The 22,982-nt window shown below is 40.0% G+C and overlaps 2 protein-coding genes across 3 annotated transcripts; one reads left to right on the plus strand and one right to left on the minus strand.

The window, feature by feature from the left end:
- Positions 1-584: 584 nt before the first annotated feature.
- On the minus strand, positions 585-22,862 carry LOC125880203 (GTPase IMAP family member 8-like). Of its 2 annotated transcripts, none has more exons than XM_049562529.1 (6): positions 22,807-22,862; positions 9,101-9,371; positions 7,873-8,559; positions 4,571-5,281; positions 3,760-4,401; positions 585-1,596 (listed from the first exon to the last, which is right to left on the minus strand). In XM_049562529.1, the coding sequence occupies exons 2-6, from the start codon at positions 9,123-9,125 to the stop codon at positions 893-895; spliced, it is 2,769 nt and encodes a 922-aa protein (XP_049418486.1). In that variant the 5' UTR covers positions 9,126-9,371; positions 22,807-22,862; the 3' UTR covers positions 585-892. The 2 variants fall into 2 exon arrangements, with proteins under 2 accessions (XP_049418486.1, XP_049418485.1); XM_049562528.1 differs by lacking the exon at positions 22,807-22,862 and adding an exon at positions 14,682-14,841.
- Positions 14,977-18,153, plus strand: LOC125880207 (migration and invasion enhancer 1-like). Its single transcript, XM_049562539.1, has 4 exons — positions 14,977-15,123; positions 15,339-15,436; positions 15,573-15,649; positions 17,130-18,153. Exons 1-4 carry the CDS (start codon positions 14,978-14,980, stop codon positions 17,211-17,213), a joined length of 405 nt encoding a protein of 134 aa, XP_049418496.1. The 5' UTR covers position 14,977; the 3' UTR covers positions 17,214-18,153.
- Positions 22,863-22,982: the final 120 nt, after the last annotated feature.

Consider the following 22,982-nt stretch of genomic DNA (forward strand, 5'->3'; position numbering starts at 1 on the left):
TCTTCCAAGATGCCATGTGGTGACTGACCATAAAAGCCACTTTACTTAAGCTATTTACTCAAGTATTGCACTTAAGTAGAGTTCTAAGGTACCTGTATTTTACTGGAATATTTCCACTTCTACTTCCTTATACTTTTACTACACCACATTTTATTTGATAACAAATGATATATATGGGGCACCCAGTAGCTCACCTGGTACTACACCATGCACTAAGGACCATGTCTCTTCCACAGGGGCTATGGGTTCCATTCCAACCTATACCCCTTTGCTGCATGTCATCCCTTTTCTCTCTCAATTCCTTTCATACTCCAATCAAATAAAGGCAAAGCCCACAAAATAATCTTTAAACGAAAAATATATACAGTGAGCAATTATACACAATGTAATAAGCAGATAAATTGATTATGTATTATTACAGGATGAGACTTTATTGATCCCCAGGGGGAAATTAAACATCAAACCGGTAGTTTGTCAAGTAGTTAGCTCCACCTCCACCACAACAGCTGCAAAATTATAATAATGTATGTATTAATGCATCAGTAATTATCATTCAATAACATACATTTTTCTGAATTGAGCCATTCTGCATAATGAGTACTTTTACTAGTGGTATTTTAAGTAAACTCTGATGCTAATATTTCTGCGCTTTTACGTAGACTGTGTACTGCTACTTTTACTTGAGTAAAACGTGACAACTTCCTCCACCACTGCTCAAGTGTGATGCTTCAGCAGCCACATAATACTGTACTCTTATACAACAGCTCCCCCTTGTGGAGAAAAAACATTACAACTTTAACAAAAGTAAATGATTGTTCATTTTTTAAGTCATGGTAAGAAAAACACATGTTGAATAATTTTTACTGTATGAGAAAACAGTTTACTCTTTGTATCAACATCTATTATCATCATCCTGTTTACTTTTCTCTCTCAGTTCCTGTACGACCTTCCAGCTGTTGTCCAGACTCGCCCTCAGCTCAGACAGATCCCTCCTGATCTCCTCAAGGAGCTCCAGCTTTGAAAGTTTCCTATCAATAGATTTGAGCATTTGCTCCTGTCCGCCCTCCTCCTCCACGACAGTATCCTGTTCTGCAGCGGGACATTCAGGTTCCTGACATGACCCCATGGTTTGCTCCCAAATCATCTCAAAGTACGAGTCAATGAAGGCCTCTAGCTCCTCCAGGCTGCTGCCGTCCCACCGGTCAATCAGCGCCTGCAGACTTTCGGATTCAGAGAGCCTCCTGAGAGTCCGCTCTCTCAGTGCAGGGTGGCAGAGGGACTTCACACTGATGCCATTTCCATCTCCAAGCATCCTGTGTTGTGTGTGAGGTAAAACCAGAAGCATTGTTGTTGGATGACTGCTTTCACCATTCAGTCTCAGGTGAAGAAATTCATCAGGAGACCAGGCTGGCAGATTTATAGTCCACCTCAGTGATTTCTTGCCAGAGAGCAAAGAAGACATGAAGCTGTGTCTGTCCCAGATGGAGGGTCCAGTCTGTCCTCTTCCTGCTGGTAGTGCCACTATCTGTCCACCATTATCTGGGCCTCCTGAGCAGCTCACTGATGTTAGAGTGGTGGGTTTGGCTGACTCAGTCACTGTAAAAGAGATAACATGGTGCTGTGAATTCATGCGAGCCATAAAAATACCAACCGTCAGAGATAAAAATCAGTTTATCTCTCGGTAACAGATGCTGCTACCTCACTGTCTACACCATCAACCAGGTTTTGATTTGATCCCTCCCCATGTTACACCTGATAGGACTTTTAGATTTCCCGTATGTGTTGCTTACTCTGTGTTGTGTATGTTACAGTGTTGTATGTTTTCATTAATACCAAATAATATACCATAATGCTGTTCTGTATAGTGCATAATCTTGTTGTCTATAATTACATCCAATTTCAATAACTAATTTAATGCAATGTTTACTCTGTGGCACATGTATAACACTGTTAATTAATGTGCATTGCCCCAGTCAAATTAAGTAAAATAAATACATATAATTAGCTTATATCAGCTTATCATTAATATATCAGTGCAATGTTGGCAGATATACAAACTGGAGTTCATTAGTAAATGCTTAATAGGCTTCATTTTTTTTAATGTGTTTTTGACCCATACTCTTCTTATTTTTTAACATAAATCTTAGTTGTATTTTATTTAAAATAATTATTCGTGCATTCATGATGTTAAGTGTTTGTGTAAAAAGGGAATATGGTTGATGTGTCAGTACACGATGTTTGTCTTTTTAATCTGGAGTTTAAAGATGTAATGGGAATGATCTTAAAAAAAAAAACGCCCTCCTGTTTTAACTATGAACATGTAAAACTATGAGAGCAGATGCTTTAAAACAGTGGCTCCAAAGCTTTTTGGCTTTTGATTTCCTAAAAACATGTACTGTCGACTGACTTGTTACTAATCATCAGTGGTTGCATATGTGTTTTGCAAGTTAACATAATAGTATAACTCATGGTTCAAGTAATTTTTACAGGCTTGAGGACATAAGATTATGCAGCAATTCACTCAAAAAAAAGCAAAGATCTGTCACAAAGTCTTTCTGTCCCTGTCTTCAGACCCCAACATTACCATTCTCCATTTGTCCACTAGATGCCCTCAGACTTTCCCACCTGTCCCACACATACATCTGAAATACGAGACATACATACAATGCACTACACACTCAATATGGGTGCTATTGTTAAACATACTTTCATGTAATTAAACAGTCATATGTATCTTTTCGGACACACTGAGCTATAAATACTGCATCAATTCCTAAGAGCCTTCTTACCAATTGGAGACACATGTCTTGATGGAATCCGCCCCAGTCTCCTCTCTACCATTAATTTAAAAATACTGTCAATTTAAAAGTAAGGAGGACTATTATATACAAAATATTTTACACATGGCAAAGTGAATTCTTATGTTTTCACTTAAATTGAAGTGTTATTGACATTACAGAGCTGTACTCTGTCTTGAATGTTGTCAGTTACCTTGCACTGTGGGACATTTATGCCACTGCAGTGTCCAGTGTTTGCATCCTATAACATTTCACCAATTCATGTACTATGGGTGTCATACTAGGGTTTCAGAAATACCAAAAAATAATCTCACATACTGTTTAAGCACACTAAAAAGCATGTTATTTTGGAATTTCAGACACAGACAACATCTGCGTTCCCACCTGCAGCTAGTGATGGCCAAATGAAGCCTCATGAACCACTTTCTTTATTTTCTGACCCCACCAGATGGCGCTCTTGGTTTAAAGATAAAGGCAATGACGTGTGCTTTCAAACCATTGTTGAACAGACAGCGCCATCTGGTGGCTTCAGAAAATAAAGACAGTGGTTCATGAGGCCTCATTTGGCCATCACTACCTGCAGCCCATCTCCACTCACTCTACCAGACAGTTATTGTGTCTTATGAGTTTGTGTTCCAGCCACGTGAAACTGATTCTGTTCCAGTTCCTGTCCTCAGGTAAATTTCCCTCCATCCTACCTGATTATGTTATGTGTGTTTGTTCGTGTTAGAGTCTTCCTCCCTTTGTTGCTGGAATTCACCAGCTGTGATGAGATTAGTGAACTGTAATTAATAATATTCTAATTTCTTTCCTGTTAATTGTCTCAAAACCCTTCCCTTTGGGGGCTCCCTACCCCCAGGTTGGGAACCACTGCTTTAAAAGAATCATATCATTACAAACCTCAGTGCAAATGAAACTGTGACATGCTGGGAAAAAACACAAGCGCATTAGGTTTACTTACAGTCATGGGACAGCTGATGACTGCAGCTCGTCAGCATCTTTAAATCAGTTTTACACGGCGTCACTGCGTCCTGTGATGAAACACTTCTCCACATGTGATCACCTCTGTGCAACACAGCTAACCTTTCTCCAACCAGCATCTCGTCTATCAGTTCAATCAGCTCTTTAACCTGAGCTCCGTCACCTCGGTGCTTGTTATCCAGGACGTGATATCTGTTCCCGCACTTCTCAACCAGCCTCTGCAGCGCCTCTCCTTCACTCTCGATGCGTTGCTCTATGCTTGTGTCGCCTAGCCAATCGCCATGGCTGAACAGTACCACAGCTCTGCTCCACATCTGGCCTCCTCCTGCCTCCAGATGTTTCTCCATGGCCTCCATGTGGGTATCTCTGAATGAGGAGCTCACATTGACAACCAGGAGGATGGCACAGGATGCGTCAAGGAGGTCAGAGGTCAAAGAGAAGCAGCCCGGTGTGTCCAGCACTGCCACCGTCTTGCCGCAGATTTTGGCTCGCTTTTCAGAGCAGGAAGTGGTTTCAGTGTGGAGGCACTCTGTGCTCAGGATGGTGTCTCCACATGAGCTCTTCCCCGTTTTCCTGCCGCCAACAAGCACCAGTCTCAGATCTGGAGGAGGTTTGAGCTTCTCTGTTGGAGAGAAGTTTTACAAATCAAACAAACTCCTTCTGCTTGAATTACATCCAAGAAATCCACATAGAGAACAACATCTCCACAGCTAAATTAAATATAGTTTATTAGATAAGCACAACAAGATCATGCTGACATTGTTTATCACTTTTAAATGTATCTAACTCACCCAGCTGAGACCTCGCCATCTGCCTTTGTTCCTCCTTCCTCATCAGTCTCTCCCTGGCTCTCCCCTCCTCTCTTCTCATCTTCCCCTCCAGCTGTTCCATCACTTCCCTCTTCATTTTATAATGCAGGCCATTGTTGCAGTTGGCTAACATTTCCTCAATCTTCCCAATCAGCTCTCTGACTTGAAATCCATCCCCTTTAGTTTTATTGTTCAGGACGTGATACCTGTTGTCACATCTTTCAACGAGCCACTGCAGAGGTTCTCCCTCGCTCTCGATGCACTGCTCGGTGGTGGTGCCTGCCAGCCAGTCCCCGAAACTGAACAGCACGATGACACGGCTCCAGATGTGCTCACTGATCAGCTGGAGGTGCTCCTGCACCGCCCTCCTGTAGGTTTCAGTGAAGGATCTGTCCACACGGATCACCAGCAGGAAGACGTGAGGCCCCGGAGGACACAGAGACAAACTGAGCACCAGCTCCCTCCGGTCGAACACGGGGCTCTCATCACAGAAGTAGTTCATCCACCAGCCTGGTGTATCCACCACTGTCACCTGTCTCCCAAACACCACTCCTTTCCCAACCAGGCACCGAGCTGTTCTTCTCACTGGCTGGCTGCTCTCTCTGCTCAGGATTGTGTTCAGAGTGGAAGTTTTCCCAGAACCCTTTGCTCCCACCAACACAATCCGGATATCAGTAATGGGCCACAGCCTCTCTGAAAGAATTAAAAAGGAAATATAGACCAGATAGAGGTTTGGCTTGGTGGTTTAAGTGTTTAGGTTATTTTTCTTTGGACTTCTATTCAATACATTTTCCAGCTAGTGTTACAGGTACCGGGTTGCAGCACCAGTATACAGTATTCAGTATGAATAACTGAAACAAAAGAAAACAGAGGATGACACCGGAGACGTGGCTTGTCTTTGCTGAATCTTCCTCAGTTATGTTTTTTATGTCACATGTCACTCAGCATCATACTGTATATGTATTGTCTTTCCAGACATATTTCAGTGTTCATGAAACATAATTTACACACAGTGTGTATAGCCATTCCTATACACTCGGACATTCTCTGCCTGGACGTTCATTGAAATGCATACAGAAAGTCAGTTTTGTTCAGTTTTATGAGCTTTTTCTGAGATTTGAAGTTTAAAAATGGTCAAACGGTGTGCGTGGGGTACATGCAACTTCGACACAAGGTATCCTGCGAGGCTGGGTGATGAGGTGTATTTTTTACCCTTTCCTAAACCACATATCAACCAAGAAAAGTGTCTCCTTTGGATAAAGTTGTGCCGTAGACCACAACATCAACACAACGTGAATAAGATTAACAATGATGTCTACATCTGTTCTAAGGTAAGTCAACATCGTGTTTGAGGCAACATACTGTCACCTTGCTGGAAAGAAATATAAAGTTATCTTTAACATCTCCAGCTAACGTTAGCTAAAGTTAGCCAAACATTATCCCCTAGCTGCGTTGTTCATCATGTCACCTTGTTTGCTGGGAGTTCATTAGCCTATTTTGTTCTAGTTTTGTACTTTGGTGATCGTACATCATTGTTAGCTGTTGTCCAAAGGGCTCTAGTTAAGCTAACGTTAACTTCTGGAGCTTAGCTTCATTAACTTATCTGTAATCGCAGAGATAACAAAGGTTGGCAAACATTATGCTGAATGATTCAGTGTAAATACTGCAGCACCAAACTAACGTAGAGACACTCTTGGTAAAGATGGTAAAAAGGCCGTTATCCTTTTCTCATATTCTGAGCCAAAAACCTTAGCTTCACTGGCACTTTAACTTTGTCTTTGATGGTGACGGCAACGAGATGTGGTTCACAAGCGTACACTGTGACCTGGAAATTTTGGCTTGTAATTTAAGCTTTTCATCGACCTGCTCAACAATAAAATGATGAATATATCCCTCCAATGCACAGTTTAGGCCCTTTTGGTTACTTCTCAATGACATCTGATTGCTATGTCTCCAAAAATCAATTGCCTCCTGCGAAATGCCGTGTATTGTGACACCTGCCATAGCGCCCGGTCACTGAATGTTGATAGTTTGTAGAAGTGAGTGGAGGGGGGCGTAGCTAAGCCATAGGTTAATTCTCCAATGTAAAATGCCAAAGGCTTGTGCTAAAAACATTAGCATGTTGTATTTGTAGGTAAAATGTGTCCAGATAAACCAAGTGTCTGTGAATCCTGTGAGTTGTAGTGAAGCTGATTTGTGTACTTTTGTTTGAAATTATCGCTATTAAGCCATGTTTAATGTGTGTTTTTGGGTGTGTTTTGAATCAACTAAACTTTACAGCACTTGACAGAAACCAAACCATTGACTGTTATTTTGGAGGTGTAATTGCAGAGTGACACAGACACACCACCGCACAAGTATAAATGCTCGCAACAGTGTAGGTCATGATCTGCGTAGCTTACAGTGTAAGCTCTCTACGAAAACTAAGGTGTAAATAGCCTACATCAATTTTTGGTTTTACATTTTCATTACGTCCTCGAATATTCTCCAAAATAACTCAGGCTAAATTTGCATAAACAATTCAACTTTTTGTTTCAACAGCATTTAAATTACGATATTTCAATGTTAGGACCTCTTTCACATTGGAATTGAAAAAGTGTTAAAATAAATAAAAACAAAAACTAAACGAACACCGAAAGCTTCTGTCGACAAGTATTGTGTGTATATCGAAGTCTGATATACTAAAAACACATCAATGAGCCACGCTGTTGCACTCAGTGAAATGTTCCTTTATTACTAGAAACACAGGTTGTAGTTTATTTTGACTCAGTCCCACATACACCACCCTGCTGCCCCAATTAGTCACCAATAGAGCTCCAAATGTGGATTAATCCACTGCTGAAAGTAGTTCCAAACTATACCCAATTTATTCCTGTGTGACTCACGTTTGCTAAAAGCTACAGTGTCCAGCCATTTTAGGGAGTTAATTTACTTTTTTTAATAAATGAAACTATGTATTTATGATTTCTTCTTTCTAAAAATGTATGCTTTAGTAGGAATCAATGGGCTTAAGGATAAGTGCCACAAGCAGGGTAGGGGAGTCAGAAAGTTGTACATTGTTTTATTTCTTTTCTTTCTTTTCATGTGATTTGTTGCAGCTATACAAATTAGGGCCGACCCCAACCTCAAGCAGATAAATCTAAAGACAGTATAGTACTCCATATTGTGTGTGACAGGATGTGTCTGTGAAGTTCAGTGTACAAACAACAAGAGCAGGGCTGTGGAGATTATCTCTTTAACAGCAAAACATAAGCGATACATTTAAAAGATTCTGATGAACTCACCCCTCATGAGACATCTGTGTGTCTTCATCCTCACAAACCTCTGCTGAGCCCTCTCCTCCACTCTCCTCTTCTCCTCTGCACTCGCCTGTAAAATGTGTTCCTGCATTTCAAACACTCTGTTTCCATTTCCTGTGACAAGTTTCTGTATGTTTTCCAGCAGCTCGGTGACTTCAGTATTATCGCTCAAGATAACACTGTGACACCTCTGACTGCACTTGTCACTGAGCCAGCCGAGGGCCTTTCCCCCCCTCTGTACCAGCTCCTCAGCATCTGTGTGTTCAGCACTGTTGGCAGAGATGAAGACAACCATGCAGTGACTCCACACGCTCTCACCCAGCAGGGACACGTGCTCCTCCACAGCCCTGCGACGCTTCTCTGAGAAGCCTGAGCTGGCCTTGATTGTGATAAGAAATACATGTGGGCCTGGTGAGCACAGAGAGACGCTGCTGACAATCTCCCTCTTCACCAGCTCTGATGTGTCCTGAGCGCTGAAGTCGCACCACCAGCCGGGAGTGTCCACCACAGTGAGCCATCGTCCCGCCACCACACGCAGCCTCCGGCAGCAGGAGGTCCTCTCTTTGGTGACAAACTCCTCTCTGCCCAGGATTAAGTTCCCCAGTGAGCTCTTTCCAGAGTTTCTGCCACCAAGAAGGATAATCTTCAACTGTGATGTGCACCAGCCGTCCCCTGACAAAGATATGAACACACAGAAGAGATTAATAAGAAAGCCACATTGCCTAAAATCAGTTTTATTGGTCAAATGGAATGACAGATTCTCATTGAGCAAACACAAGCAACATGTATTAATATGAAATAATCCGTCAATGAATCCATTTGTCACTTCACAGAAAATTAGACATGACAACTGTGATAATTTAATGTTTGAGTAATTTTTAAAAGCACAAATTCACTGGTTGCAGCCTCCTAATTTAAATATTGATATATATATATATGCATTAATTTTCATTCCCATTTATGGTTGTTAATGAAATATTTTTGTCTTTGAATGTTTTTGACAAAAAAAGCAGCAACAGTTTTGATAATTAATCACTGAAGTCATTTTTAAAAATGGCAAAAGTGTTAAAATATTCAGTGGTTCAAAAAGTGTGAATATTTGCTGATTTTCTTTCTACTTTATGATACTAAATTAAATATCTAAGTTGTTTAAAATTAAAATCAATACATCATGGATGTCACACAGATATAAGACATTAAGAATTAAACTCACATGTTGACTGCCCGCTGGTTGCCATCTCACATTCTGGACCATCTAAAAACACATAGGCTTTAAACCAGACATCATTCCCAAGTCACGTCTGTGCTCCTGTGTCCCTTTGTGAAAACTGTCGACAGAGCTTCCTGTTGAAGGAGTGATCTGGCAGCAGAAGTCTGGGTTTTTATGCGTTTATGAGTCTGAAGGTTGTCTGTAATGAGTAATCAGACATACCTGCAGTGGACAGTCAGAGCCCCACCTCTCAGCAGCAGGTCGACAGTCCACTCTGAGAGAAACACAAAGAGCGTGTGCAGCATTTATCATTTACCAAACACAGACTGATAGTAAAGATAATGTATAATCCAAAAAGCATTAAAGTGTTTTCAAGTGACTTTACAACCATTCGACATTACATAAGAAAAATACATACATAATCAGAAAAGATACAGGACTGTAAATATGAAAAAAGCCAGTGGTTTTGATGTGTAATGACCACTGCAGCTTTTGTGGGGTCAAAACTTTTAACCAATTTGAGTTATTTGTACTTTCCTTAAGGATTTCCTTTTCTATTTTAATCTTCTACTTCCCCACACTCCGAAACATATGACGGTTTTGTTGCTAGATACTTTACAGATTAAGATTTCATACACAAATTTATCCAAAACAATAATTGATAGATAGTTAAAACAGGGAAATACAGTGGAGAGAGACATAGCATGTAATTCAAATTCAATGTATCTCAAGCCAGTAGAAGCAAAAGAAATCAAAGATATAGTCAACAGGTGCAGAAACAAAACAAATACTGATTTTAATGCAATCAGTATGATGCTAGTAAATAAGGTCATTCAAGGTTTGTCATTCACAAATGGGCAAAATATTTTCCAAAAGGTTGGATAACTTCAATGAAACACACCATCTATTAACCGACAGTCAATATGGGTTCAGAACCAAAAGATCCACATCTCTAGCATTGATGGAATTCACAGAAGAAATAACCAGTTATATAGATAACAAGAAATATGCAATAGGAGTATTTATAGATCTGCAGAAAGCATTCAACACCATTAATCATGATATATTGTTTAAAAAAATAGAAAGGTATGGTATAAGGGGGGTGGTGTTGAATTGGCTAAAAACCTACATTAACAGCAGGCAGCAATTCGTACAAATGGGTGATTATAAATCTGATCTGTTAGGCATTACTTGTGGAATCCCACAGGGGTCAGTGTTGGGTCTGAAGCTGTTCATCTTGTACATCAATGACATCAATAGAACATCAAGAAGGTTAAAATTTGTCCTATTTGCGGATGATACTAACATCCTTTGTTCAGGGGAAGACCTGCAGCAGCTTTTGGAGGTGGTCACAACAGAAATGGATTCACTAAAACAGTGGTTTAATATTAATAAAGTAAGACACATTCCTGGACCATAAAACACTGAATATCCTGTATACCCCACTGGTACTACCACATCTAACCTACTGTGTGGAAGTCTGGGGTAACACCTATAAAACCAACCTACAAGCACTATACATATTACAAAAGACAGCAATGAGGATTGTACATAATGTGGGGTATAGGGAACATACAAACACACTATTTTAAATTAAATTTGAAATCACATTCTTTGAAACTGTGGGATTTGATTACATTTTAAACTGCAATAATCATGTTCAAGACAAGGAATCATTCACTCAAGGGTAACATCAAAATTATGTTTCGTAATAGGGAGGGGGATTATAAGTAAAGGGGCAAATTTAATTTAAATTTTTAATTTAAAATATTGTGTTCGTACAACCAAGAAGAGTATGTGTGTTTCAGTCTGTGGTGTAGATCTTTGGAATGGGTTGGGTGAGGAATTGAAAAATATATATATTACTATAACACTTTGAGACATATTTTCCTACATTACCATTACTTTTACTTTTTATACTTTAGGTACATTTTTCTAATAATACTTACATACTTTCAGGTGACATTTCTGATGTGAGACTTTTTCTTGTGCTGGTGTATCATTACATTGTGTTATTGTTGCTTATATTGAATTATGTGAGCTTAAACACGACAGTTATTCTGGGTCATATTTTGTAAAGTTGTTGTTTGTACAGCAGATTTCATATTTCAGTTTATTATAGCGCTTAAGTGATAATAATTCTTCTGGTTCATTATTTACTCAGATACAAACAGTGGTGGAATATAACTAAGCTCTTTTACTCAAGTACTTCACTTAAGTACAATTTTAAGGTATTGTACTTTACTTAAGTACTTCTGTTTAATGCTACTCCACTACACATTAGATGGGAATATTGTATTTTTTACCACATTTATTTTGACAGTTTTAGTTACTTTGTGGATTAAGATTATTCATAGAAAATGTAAATCAATCAATACATTATTATATATTATTATAGGTTAAAATACCCATAAGTATACAGTAATTAAAATCGGCTCCACCGATATATAGTATATTGATGCTAATACTTTTTCACTTTTACTTAAGTATGATTTTGAAAGCAGGACTTTTACTAGCAACAGTTGTTTTTACATTTTAGTACTGTAAAAAAAATCTGAGCACTTCTCCTTCCACTGGAAACCGAAGGATGCTGGAGTCAAAGTAAGTTCTGTGTGAGTCATTTGTGTAGTAATGTGATTAGACACAACTTTATTTAGGGATGACTCCATGTGAGCACATCTAAAATGATAATAGTCTGACACAGTACATTTTGTCTTGCGTGTTATTTTAGGTGTGCAAATTCCAGCACAAATCTACTATTAAAATCAATTGACTTGCAGTGACTGTGCATGTTTCCTGGTCGATAAAGGCTTGGTTAGGGTGGAGGAGCTGGGGGAGAATAGAAACGGTTCACGCTGTAGGAGACTAAGAGGAAACCATAAACATTTTTGGCATGAGTCATTTGGTGAAATGTGTCATGGTGCAGTTATTCAAGTAAAAAAGCAGGATTTTTTACTTGTGTTGGAGTTTTTTTTATTGTGTGTTATCAATACTTTTGCATAAGTAAACAATCTGAAAACTTCTGCCACCACTGCTATGTGGCCCAGCCCAATAAATGATCATGCTGACTTATGTAGTTAGAATAAAAGAATAAAGGACCAAGCTTCCGCTGATGCCTTTCAAAATAATACACTCATTCATTCATTCATTCATTCATCTTCTAACCGCTTCATCCTCTTGAGGGTCGCGGGGGGGCTGGAGCCTATCCCAGCTACATCGGGAGAGAGGCAGGGTACACCCTGGACGGGTCGCCAGACTATCGCAGGGCTTAATACACTCATGACAGCAATTCTTTTTACTCTTGAAAACAACACAGTGGTAAAAATGTAAATTCCATTTAAATGAACTCAGATATACTTTCAGTAATATATCATCAAAATATGCTTTTCACTTCCAGTAATGCAGCTAGAGAACTGATTATCAGACTAATCTGTGTGATACTTCACTACAAGTAAAAGTCCTACATTTCCTACTTTCCTAAAAGTACATAAGTATGATCGTCAATATACATACTTAAAGACGGCTATCAGAAGAAAACATTCTTCTTCTGGGGAAAAAATGTCTCCTGTGACTGATACATTAATATATCTGACATTATTAGTTTGTTAATACTGATGCACATAGGCAGCCTTTTACTGTTGTAGCTGCTGCAGGTGGAGCTAGTTTTACCTGTTTATTACAGTCAGCTAGATTAGTCCAGTTGTTCCCAGTTTAAGAGTTTGGCCTTTCAAAGAGTCACAGGATAAATCTGAGGGGTCACGAAATAATTAATGGGAGAGGGAGGAGGAAAAAGGGTTGATTTTTTTGTAAGGGATCAGAAGCCAAAAAAGTCAGAGCCACTGTTTTGATTTTTAATTATATGTTTATACTATATCTAAGCTTATAATTACATTTGCTGCTAAAATATTAATCTCAGAGGTAGTGTGTAGTGTACAGTATTTCTTTTTGAAACATAGAGGAGAAGTATTAAGTAGCCAAGAAAAGAAATACTTAAGTAAAGCACAAGTCAGCTTCTGCAGAATTGTACTTCAGTACAGTTCTTGAGTAAATGTAGTTACTTTCCAACAATGATCAGACATCCTTGTCATAAAATACATTTCAGCCATTGGTGGACAACATGTTTTCATCCCATTTCATCTAATATTGCCACTTTGTGAGTGGACTTACATTGATACCCCTTTTCCACCATACTAGTTCTGGATAGTGTTGTGTCATTCCCGAAGGAATCTGTTTAGTTCTAGCAGTGATTCAGTTCAGTATGTACACTAAACGAATCTGTTTAGTGTACATACTGAACTGAATCACTGCTAGAACTGATTCGTTCATTTCTCAGTTCAGTTGGGCTCAGCAGCGAAGTGTGCAGGCCGGGAGTGGAACTGCCGATTCGGTCCGTGCGAACGATGAATCACTTGCGAGTCACAAGGCAGCCAGGGTGCAGGGAGGGACTGCGTACCGCATGGCAAATCACTCTGTGAACGAATCACTCGGTGAACGACGTAACCCTGATCCCTGAGTGACTCAAATAATTTCTTCTCAACCATACACTTTCATAGGGACCGTTTTCTCCAAGCTAACGGCTAATGTAGCCAGGAGTCAAGCCATATGAACACAATCACACAACTCCCCGTTGTTTTAACAGACTTAGTTTCCAGATAAACAAACTTAAAACATTAGGCTGGCCAGTAATGAGACTCACCAGTGCAGGGCAGACGCAGCAGCAGCAACAGAGAGAGACTGAGTCGGACTACGCAGTACACAGTCAGGGCTCCTCCTGCCAAGCACTGAACGATTTGGTGAATGAATCTTTCGAACGAATCTTTTTAATGAACTGATTCTAGTGATTCAGTAACATCTAAAGAACTGCTTTGCCCATCACTAGTTCTTGAACTGGTTCCCTTCAAGATTCTTGGAGCCTTGGTGCCATCTAGTGAACCAGCTCGTGTTTCCATCAGTTTGTAGTAGAATCATTGTAATAAGTGATGTGTCATTGAAGGAGGGTATTGCACAATGTACAATGGAAGTAGTGGCAAAATCACGGATGACACTGAAAACCTTTGAGCTTCGTTGTCATTACAGATATTTGTTTGCACCCAAAAACAAACATGGACCAACTATTAATAAGGTCACTGTACGCTCTTTTTGTTCTGACTCTGTTGTAGTTCTCTCAATCCTCTCTTTCCATGACAGGCCCACTGATATCATCACAGTTCACACTTAGGCTACTGTCAAGAAATACTGCTGTTTTTTGGTTCCAGCTGAGAAGCAACTTTTCAGTTCTGAACCACTTTATTTTTGGTGAAAATGCCCAGAACGATTCATAATTAGGTGCAGGACCTGGAACGCAACTGGTTCCATGTTGGTGGAAAAGGGGTATGAGTGGGCCTACTGTGCACAGGCCCCGGGCCCAAAGTGTCAGCGGCATCCACAAGACTAAATTTGCAAAATATCACTTAAATTAACACATACCATCCAGGAAGAGACTCAAAATGACAACAGAGACACAAGGAGACTACAAAGAGATGCAAAAACGGGCGAAACCACCACAAAGTCAAACAAAATGACTGTGAAAGAGAGATGAAATTACCTCCATTAGACATAAAATGACCACGGGGACGCACAAAACCACAAAAACATGCCTGACGATTACAAAGGCATGCAACACTACCACAAAGTCTGCCTGTCTTGCTCTCATGTATGAGAGGTGGTGGGGCCCTTTGCATCACTATGCTCAGGTGCCCATGTCTCATAATGTCTATGGTGTTAGCTCTGAGCTGTAGGCCTATTTTGAGTAAACAAAAAAAACAAAATTTATTCCTTTTATACTGTAAATGGAAATTTTCCTCACATTTGGTTCCGGTGTAATTAGTGTCAGCTGTCTTGATGTGTAAACCCCGCCCCTCCGCCTGGCTCTGTGTTACAAAAGCAGCGAACACAGTAAATCACACACAGCTCTGCGCAACCATGGCTGACACCGGTGAAAAGACAAAAACACCTACGAAGGGGGTGAAAATTGTAGTCGAATACTGGTAATTACATATTTTATTATACTCATTGTCACTGTGTGTAAGGTTTGGCTACCCCTGTGTGTTTGTGTCTGTGTCCGTGCCGTAAATCCTACTTTAAAGACGACTGTTACTACGGATTAGCTGTTAGCATGATTAGCTCGCAGCTAGCTCCGGCTAACGCTCACTGACCGACATACGGATTCTGCTTTTAAAATACACGTATTTTCCCCTTGTAGCGGTAAATGAGGGTATGAACCCCGCTATCGGGAGCTCCAATCGGGTGTCAAGGAGGAGTTTCCTGATGCGGATGTGTCAGGCTTCGTGGGAAGACAGAGTAAGTTATTGGTAATCACGTTGTTATTAAGCCAAGAACTGTCGTTAATGTGAAGGGATGTGTCATTAAAGGCAAAGATCATCTAGGCAGCATGAAGGGTGATGATAACTTAAGTATTATTTTTATTACTTTGCAGGCAGCTTTGAGGTTGTCATCAACGGTCAGCTGATCTTCTCCAAGCTTGAGACAGGAGGGTTCCCATATGAAGATGATGTGAGTAGATTTACAGGCTCAACAGGCCCTTTACAAACCATCACGTGATCAATAGAGGAAATAATTATGATAATCAATAGTTACAGTACAAATGAGCTCAACACCAACTTACTACAAGAGTTAAACCCTGCTTTTACATTAATACAATAATAATCTAATGACATGATATATTGTATGTATAAAATAATATACTGGCATGGGTGGGTGATATGGCCCTAAAATAATATCACGACATTTCAAGGTATTTTTGCGATAATTATACGACGAATACATGAAAATATATATATAGTTTATTACTGATGTAAGAACGTAGTATTGCAACAAACAGGTGGTATATTTTTACATGTTAACCAAACCGTTTGCCTTCAGATAGTCAGTAAAAACTGAACAAAAATGATCTCTCATTTCTTTATTTCATTTAAACAGTTCCCAAATCCAAAAAATGTCCCCTGGGTTCTACATGTGTAAATCAACACATTATTTGCTTCGCTTTTAGCAAAATCCTAAATAATTAAGTTGTTATTTTCCCCACCTGGAACTTTTTATGCCATTTCTCCTCTAGTCATCACTCTGCAACCTGTGACAGGCTGTTATGCTACCAGTACTATTGCACATTCACATACATGTAGTTTTTGTTGAGCCACGAGCGTCACATAGGTTTACATTACCTAATGTTTAATCACTTTACGACATTAGCCATGTTTCCATCAGCCTGTTTAGATGCACATCTTGAAGTATCGCATCAGAAAATTATGATGGAAACGCCAAAAATTCGAATTAAAATCCCCTGATTCGCACAAACTAAAATACGTTCGCTTTAGCCGGGTTTTGGTTGATTCAAAAAAATGTTGATTCGCAAAACGTGGGATGGAAGCAGTTATGTTTGAATTAAGTCTGACGTAGCGCACCTCTCTCCATGGTGATATACACACTCCAGGTCGGGAAGGCGGTAATGCATTTACAAGCTGGTTGCCAACCGCCAGAAAACGTAGAAGAAGAAGAATGCAAGACTTGTTTTGTTTCCAGTTCTGCGGAAAACTAGCACGAGTTCGTAGTTTTCACCAAAGTCCGTACATTTAACAGAAATACACAGGATTCGTATTTTTTTTAATGTGCATTTCCCAGTGATTCGAATCACTTTTGGATGGAAACATAGCTACTGACTCCCGTGTGTGCACAGCGAGAGGGGAGAGACGCTGTCTGCGGAGCCGCTGAATAAACTCCCTCAGCAGGGACGGTAACTCAGGGTAACATGCTAAAACAATCTGAGAAGTCCGGGGCTCTTCATAAAACATTCAGGACACCCAGGCCTAAAGACGTCACTGTTTATTCCACACTATTGAAGCTGCGCCTCATTTTAGAACCACCACGGAGTTGGTAATAAATTCACTTTCAGCCATGCAGAGCATCAGGATACTTCTTTCAGCGCATTTAAATCACAACAATAACACTGTCTGATTTATGTGTTGTCCTGCCACAGATCTTAAATGCAGTCCAGGACGCCTACAATGGCAAACCACCGAATAAGATCACCAAAAGCCGTGTACCCTGTGTCATCATGTAAACCTCCCTCAGTCCTGCAGCATGAAGACGGGCCAGTGTGACTGTATACTGCCAATGCCACCTGCGGTCTACTCTCAGCCCTGCTTAAAAACGGGCTGGGATAAAACCTCGCTGTATACAAACCCATCAGAGATGCACTAGGCCCACCAGCTGCTCTGTTTGATGCAGATCGCCAAACGTCTGGCTCCCCCTCTCTGGTCTTATTGTGGTTCTCCAGGCTGTTAATGATTACTGTAGCCTAAAAGGTTAAAGGTTATAGTATGATGAATCCACTCCTGGAAGTCCCTTATTATGAGAGCTGAGGCGGGGGGAAGATGTTGCTGAAGGGTTTCCTATAACCTCATTGCCTGTACTTCTCTAATTGCTGAATTGTTTTGGGTTTCTTCTTTAAGTTTTTGTTTACTGATCCTACATGCAATTACCAGTTTTCATTGAATGCAAGGACTGTGCACAGTAGTTGCACGTCATTTTTTGAAGGAAGACTGCCTCTTGGTTTCTGCCTCTGTACCGCTCTATGCTAATAATGTGCTACTAAAGCATTTTTCTAAGACTCCGGCTATTTCAGACACTTATTACTGTAAAAGTTGTGGATAGTGAAGCAATGTTATGTAATGTGTGGTTGCTGAATGCAAAACTAAGCGTACAGTTGTTGTCTTTCTGTATACATATCAAATTGGGATAGTTTTAAATTTCTGCTGTCAGTATTTTTAGTTTTATTTTTTGTAATTTTTTTTTTTTTTTTTTTTTTTTGTATGATTAGCTCCTCTGTAATTTAAATTGATTAGGTACTAGAGTGATCGTCAGTGCTTCTGAAGACCACCGCCCACTGGTCTGTCAGCTCACTCTCAGTTCCATGCCGGCTCATTTTCCACTAATCATGTCGCATTGTTCACTCTGATGTCAAAGCTGCAAACTTTAAATAAAGCTAATGGGTTCTTTAAGTACTATTGTTTGTCACTTTCATGACATCACAGTTTTTTTTATTATAAGCATACTGTATGATTACACACAGACACAAAAGAGCTATTACACAATCTTTTTGTAAGTGCTCTATAATTAGCTATAACTGCATGTAAAGTTTTAAGCAACAACATACATGTTCTTATCTAAGAATTCCTAACTGGGTGTGGTGATGGTGTGCAGCCTTAATATAATGCTTCTCCTTTGGGAGGCACGAGTTGGAAACTGGTTGTGCTTTGTGATGTTATCAACCTGCATGGCAACAGTTGCTCGAGTCGAAGAACACTGAACATAAACAGCAGATATTTGTCGTCTGTGCACCTACACAGAAGTAAACCTAAACATTTGTAAAACTAACTCAACATTTTTTTTTAAACAATCTATGTAGTTTACTTCTGGGGAAATGCTTTGCTGCAATTAGGGATGCGGACAGTGAGGAAAAACCTGACTATCACGCAGAGCAAAAAACAAATTATGAAGTCATGAAGTGTTTCTGCCTTATTTACACTGAGGGGCGCCAAAATCAACAAAGACTGCCACCTTCAGTTTGTGGCCTCTGGCATTTCCTCGCTCAAAGCACACAAGAGTGTCACACTGAAGTCAAATGCACGGAGGGAATTCAAATGAAGACATTTGTGTGGAGCAGTCTGGAAAGCTGCGACCACCCTGCTGAGTGTTCTCACAATATTGTCTGCTACAAATAACTTTTTATACAGTTAAAGAGAATATTTTATTTTTGTAAAGGTGGCGAGTCAACTACCATTGAACACAAACATTAGAGTGATAGATACAATATATGGGTAAATTATGAGTCTACAAAAAGTGAGCACTGATTAGTATTCTGACTTAAATTGTCAAAGTGCTGGTCAATTCTTTTAGTTAGCTGAAGCGAAGTCACACTGACCCACAGTGTGTGTACTGCTTGTTAATGGAAGGCAGGTTGTGTAGCTGAGTAATACACTGTGACTAGGTGGGTCTTTGGTGCTAGCTCTGGCTCTCAGTGATAACAGCCTGCTTGTTGTAATGCTGATAGAGCCCATCTGTGCTGCTGTCGTTAGTCTGCCAATTAGAGTTTTGAAAATGCACAGTGCCTGTATAAGTATTCGATTTGGACCTTACAGATACAGGTGTATTTCTACAGTTATATGCAACTAATTATGTGACTTCTAAATCCTCCTATTAAAGGCGAGCAAATAGTAAGGCAAACATGTATTTTGTATTTATTTAATTTGCATCACTGAAGAAGAAATATGTCTTTTTCTGCTGATCAGTGTGAAAAAAAGCCATATCTGCTATGATTCAACATTGTAAGACGACAAAACTTATATTGAGTGAATGCTTTACACGCACTGCAGCTATGTGAATTTGGTTTTCTGTCATTGTTTGACAATGGCATTTTAAATTTGACTCTGCAGCTGTGTCATAATCAACTCCAAATACTGACATGATGCATTTCAGCCGCTTCCCTCATATCCTTTTTTTCCTTAAAAAGTAGGTAAGAAGTCCAAATACTAGTTCATCCACATGCCTGATGCCTATGTTACAGATGTGTCATGTTATATCCTTTCAAACTGCATCATTATAAGGAACCCCACGTGTTATATTGTCTGTTATTTTATATCTTTTGCAAATCTTGCACTGTGTAAAACAAGATTTCAAATTGTCTTTATATCTCAATTTGCTCAATTTGCAATTCTGTACATTAAACAAAACTCCCCAAATAATGCATTCAAATGGCTATATGAAGACTGGGAGTGTCTGTATGCTGTATGTTGAGACACATGGACACAGCAGATAACAGGCCTGTGCCACAGTGTCTCCAGCCGGGGGCCCACCGTCCCTCACTGTGGCCTATGTGTATGTATTTTCACAGTGTGGTAAGTAGAATCATTTTGACACTCTGACCTTCATTTAGCACCTCTTTATCAGGTCAAATTGTTATTTGTCTGATACTTGGGTTTGTGACCAAATACATGGAAAACCAGTGACAGAGAACAGGTCATTTCAGGTCAATGTCTGCCAAAGGTGACACTTTATTTTATGAGAGAACAGTGTGTGCATTTTTCCTGTAATGACCTAAACATCTCTAACAAACAACATTAACTCATTAGTTCCTCCCTGCATTCCTTATTAGTTTCAGGACTTATGCAGTCAGGCATTACTTATTCCAGCACAAATTTCTTGCATCAAACTCATGACTCAGGCTCATTCTCTGGCCACAAGGAGTCACATCACACACACTTAAGGTTTGATGACAAAGTGGAATAGATGTTAAGTGAGATAAAGTTGGGGCCCACAATGAAAAGTCTGCGGTAACCAAAAAGCAACATCTGCCAGAGATAAACACAATCAAGATTTTCTCCATTGTGATAGAAAACTGTGTTTTTCTTTCAGATTTCATGTGACTTGCACAAGATCTCCACACAGCAGACTTACTCAGCACATATGACTCCATGCATATTACAAAAGGCACATGTGGCCTTGTGGTGACTGGAGGCTGAAATCAGTTATCAGGGACATTGTATTTGATGTCACAGACAGAATGGAGGCTTTTGTCCACAAGAGTTTGTATTAATACCTCAGTCAAAAAAGTGAACTCCACTTCCTGCTTATTAGTTAGTTTTATCTACATAGTGTGCTGAAATAAACACTAATGTGGACCACACTGACATCGGCATGTTATCTCTATTGTGTACCTCTGAAAAAATATCACTACATTTATGGCTGTTTCACAAAATATTTTCACTTTATTTTTTTCAATTATGTAAAAGTATCCACTCTTATAATCAAATGATTTATAATTAATTAATTGGCTTTTCCAGCCAACATCACTGTAGTTGTGGATGAACTGTTATAATTAAGTAGCGTAGAAGCAAAGCAGGTAAGTAGTATGATTTATAGACTCTAATATGGGTTTGATCATTTAATGACAGACATGACAAACATGACAAACTTCAAGTAATGCTGATGAGGAATTCATTTAAAAGAAATATTAAGTACAACTTAGTAGCAGAGATCATGAAACTGTGTTTTTGCAAATATCTTAAAAAGCTCTGTCCCCTTTGGTCCTCAGACTAGACTCTGGAACAAGCAGAAGACCTCTGCCTGAGGATCTCAAACTACACAGTGGTTCATAAGGGAAGTTACAGGTCTTAAAAGTAATCTGGATCCAGGCCACAAAGAGCCTTAAACGTAATGAAAAAGAAGCAAATAAAATGTTACAGAGAGAAACAGGGGCCACAGGTGCTGCCTCCAAAGTATGCCAAGTAGACTTGGCGTCATCTCTAAACAAATACCAAAGGTAACTACGGAGGTTTGCAATGTGGCAGCATTTAACATCCAGCACCAGTAGACCCCTTCGAGAGAGCATTGCGTTGTAGTAAGTTTCAACCTAGCCTGCATATTTCTCCAGAGAAAGGAGGACAGAGAGCTGTTTACAAAGTGTTTTTGTTGAGAGTCGGGATCATTTCAAGGGGGTACAAGAACTGTGGAAGTCACCAAGGCTGTCCAGCAGGCCAGGTCCTCTTTAATCTAGTGAATTAGGGGCATGAGGTTAGCTTTGTACAACTACCAGGGAAGGAGGGCGTAATATGTTGGGGACCAGGATACATTCGGAGTCAGAGGCATTACCTACAACTTAGAGTAATCTTGTGACCTAAAATTGGCTGGTGTATCTAATTATCTCAACTGCTCTCGCAATAGAAGCCTCAGGGTTAGTAGGATAAAGCATGATGTCGTCTGCGTAAAGGGAACTTGCATGCAACACAGGACCCAAATCTATGCCTGTTACTAACAGGTCACTCCTAATGACCTCTGCCAAGGGCTTCATGGGTAGGGCAAACAAAAGGGGAGAGGCTGGGCAACCTTGTCTGGAGTTACGGCCTACTGCAAACTCAGAGCACTTCAGGCCATTTGTGATAACTGAGGCACGAGGGGCAGCATATAGAGGAGATGTCTATTTAATAAAACTGTCATCTAAATAAAATTTTGAGAAGACACCCAACAGATAAGGCCATGCAATCCTGTTGAAGACCTTCCCTGCCCCGAGGGAGATCATGAGAGATTTGGCCTTTAACTTTGTGCCATATTCCTTATATTATTGCATGAGTTGCACCCTCTTATGAAACCCATCTGATCCAATGAAATGATTCTAAGTATTTTGCAATTCGATCAGGTTGAACTGTCACAGTCCAGGAAATGATATTTCCAAACATGCAGTACCCTTTCAGAAACTGTAATGACAACCAAGTTTTTTAAAGTTTTATGATTTTTTAGTTGTAGGTTGTTTGTTGTTGTTATAATACTCTGTCTCTGATGTTTTTTTTCCTTCACCAGTCTGTGCAGCAACCCTGTGTCAGTATCTGACATCACACTGGGTTGGACCACGAGCAGCTGCAGAAGATGGCAAACCCTGTCGCTGCCACTTGTACTGCACACAAGACAAACCAAGTGAGCATGAGGGCAGTATTGAAAAAGGGTTTGATATGTTTATCACATGACTTTCCCCAAGATAATCACATCAGAGGAGCTCCCCCACCTCATCATCAGGGAATCCCCAGCACGTAAACAAGATGACGTACTAAGATGCTGTCTTTCTGATAGTGTATGTTGCCCCCTTTTTTTAGCCCCTTTACCTTCTGTGTGGCCCTCACACAGGACGAGGTCAGGCCTGCTGGTCCAAACAGGTTCCTCTTAAGGCCTCTGTCCAGGCTCGGAACTGCTTCATGCTGGTAGGGCGGAGCGGTCTAATTAGGGTTGGGATATCCCTGTCTCAAGGTGTCCCTGACCGATAGGGCTGTTTGTCTGTCTT

This window comes from Epinephelus fuscoguttatus, linkage group LG19, assembly GCF_011397635.1.
Source record: "Epinephelus fuscoguttatus linkage group LG19, E.fuscoguttatus.final_Chr_v1".
Classification (NCBI taxonomy): Eukaryota; Metazoa; Chordata; class Actinopteri; order Perciformes; family Serranidae; genus Epinephelus; species Epinephelus fuscoguttatus.

What these genes read in the sequence shown, in the direction of transcription:
- LOC125880203 (XM_049562529.1), bottom strand. Translation starts at nt 9,125, where the DNA reads ATGGCAACCAGCGGGCAGTCAACAT. An exon ending in AACCAGCGGGCAGTCAACAT is followed by an intron (nt 8,560 to 9,100) that starts GTGAGTTTAATT and finishes TATCTTTGTCAG; the next exon opens with GGGACGGCTGGTGCACATCA. An exon ending in ACACAGATGTCTCATGAGGG is followed by an intron (nt 5,282 to 7,872) that starts GTGAGTTCATCA and finishes TAATTCTTTCAG; the next exon opens with AGAGGCTGTGGCCCATTACT.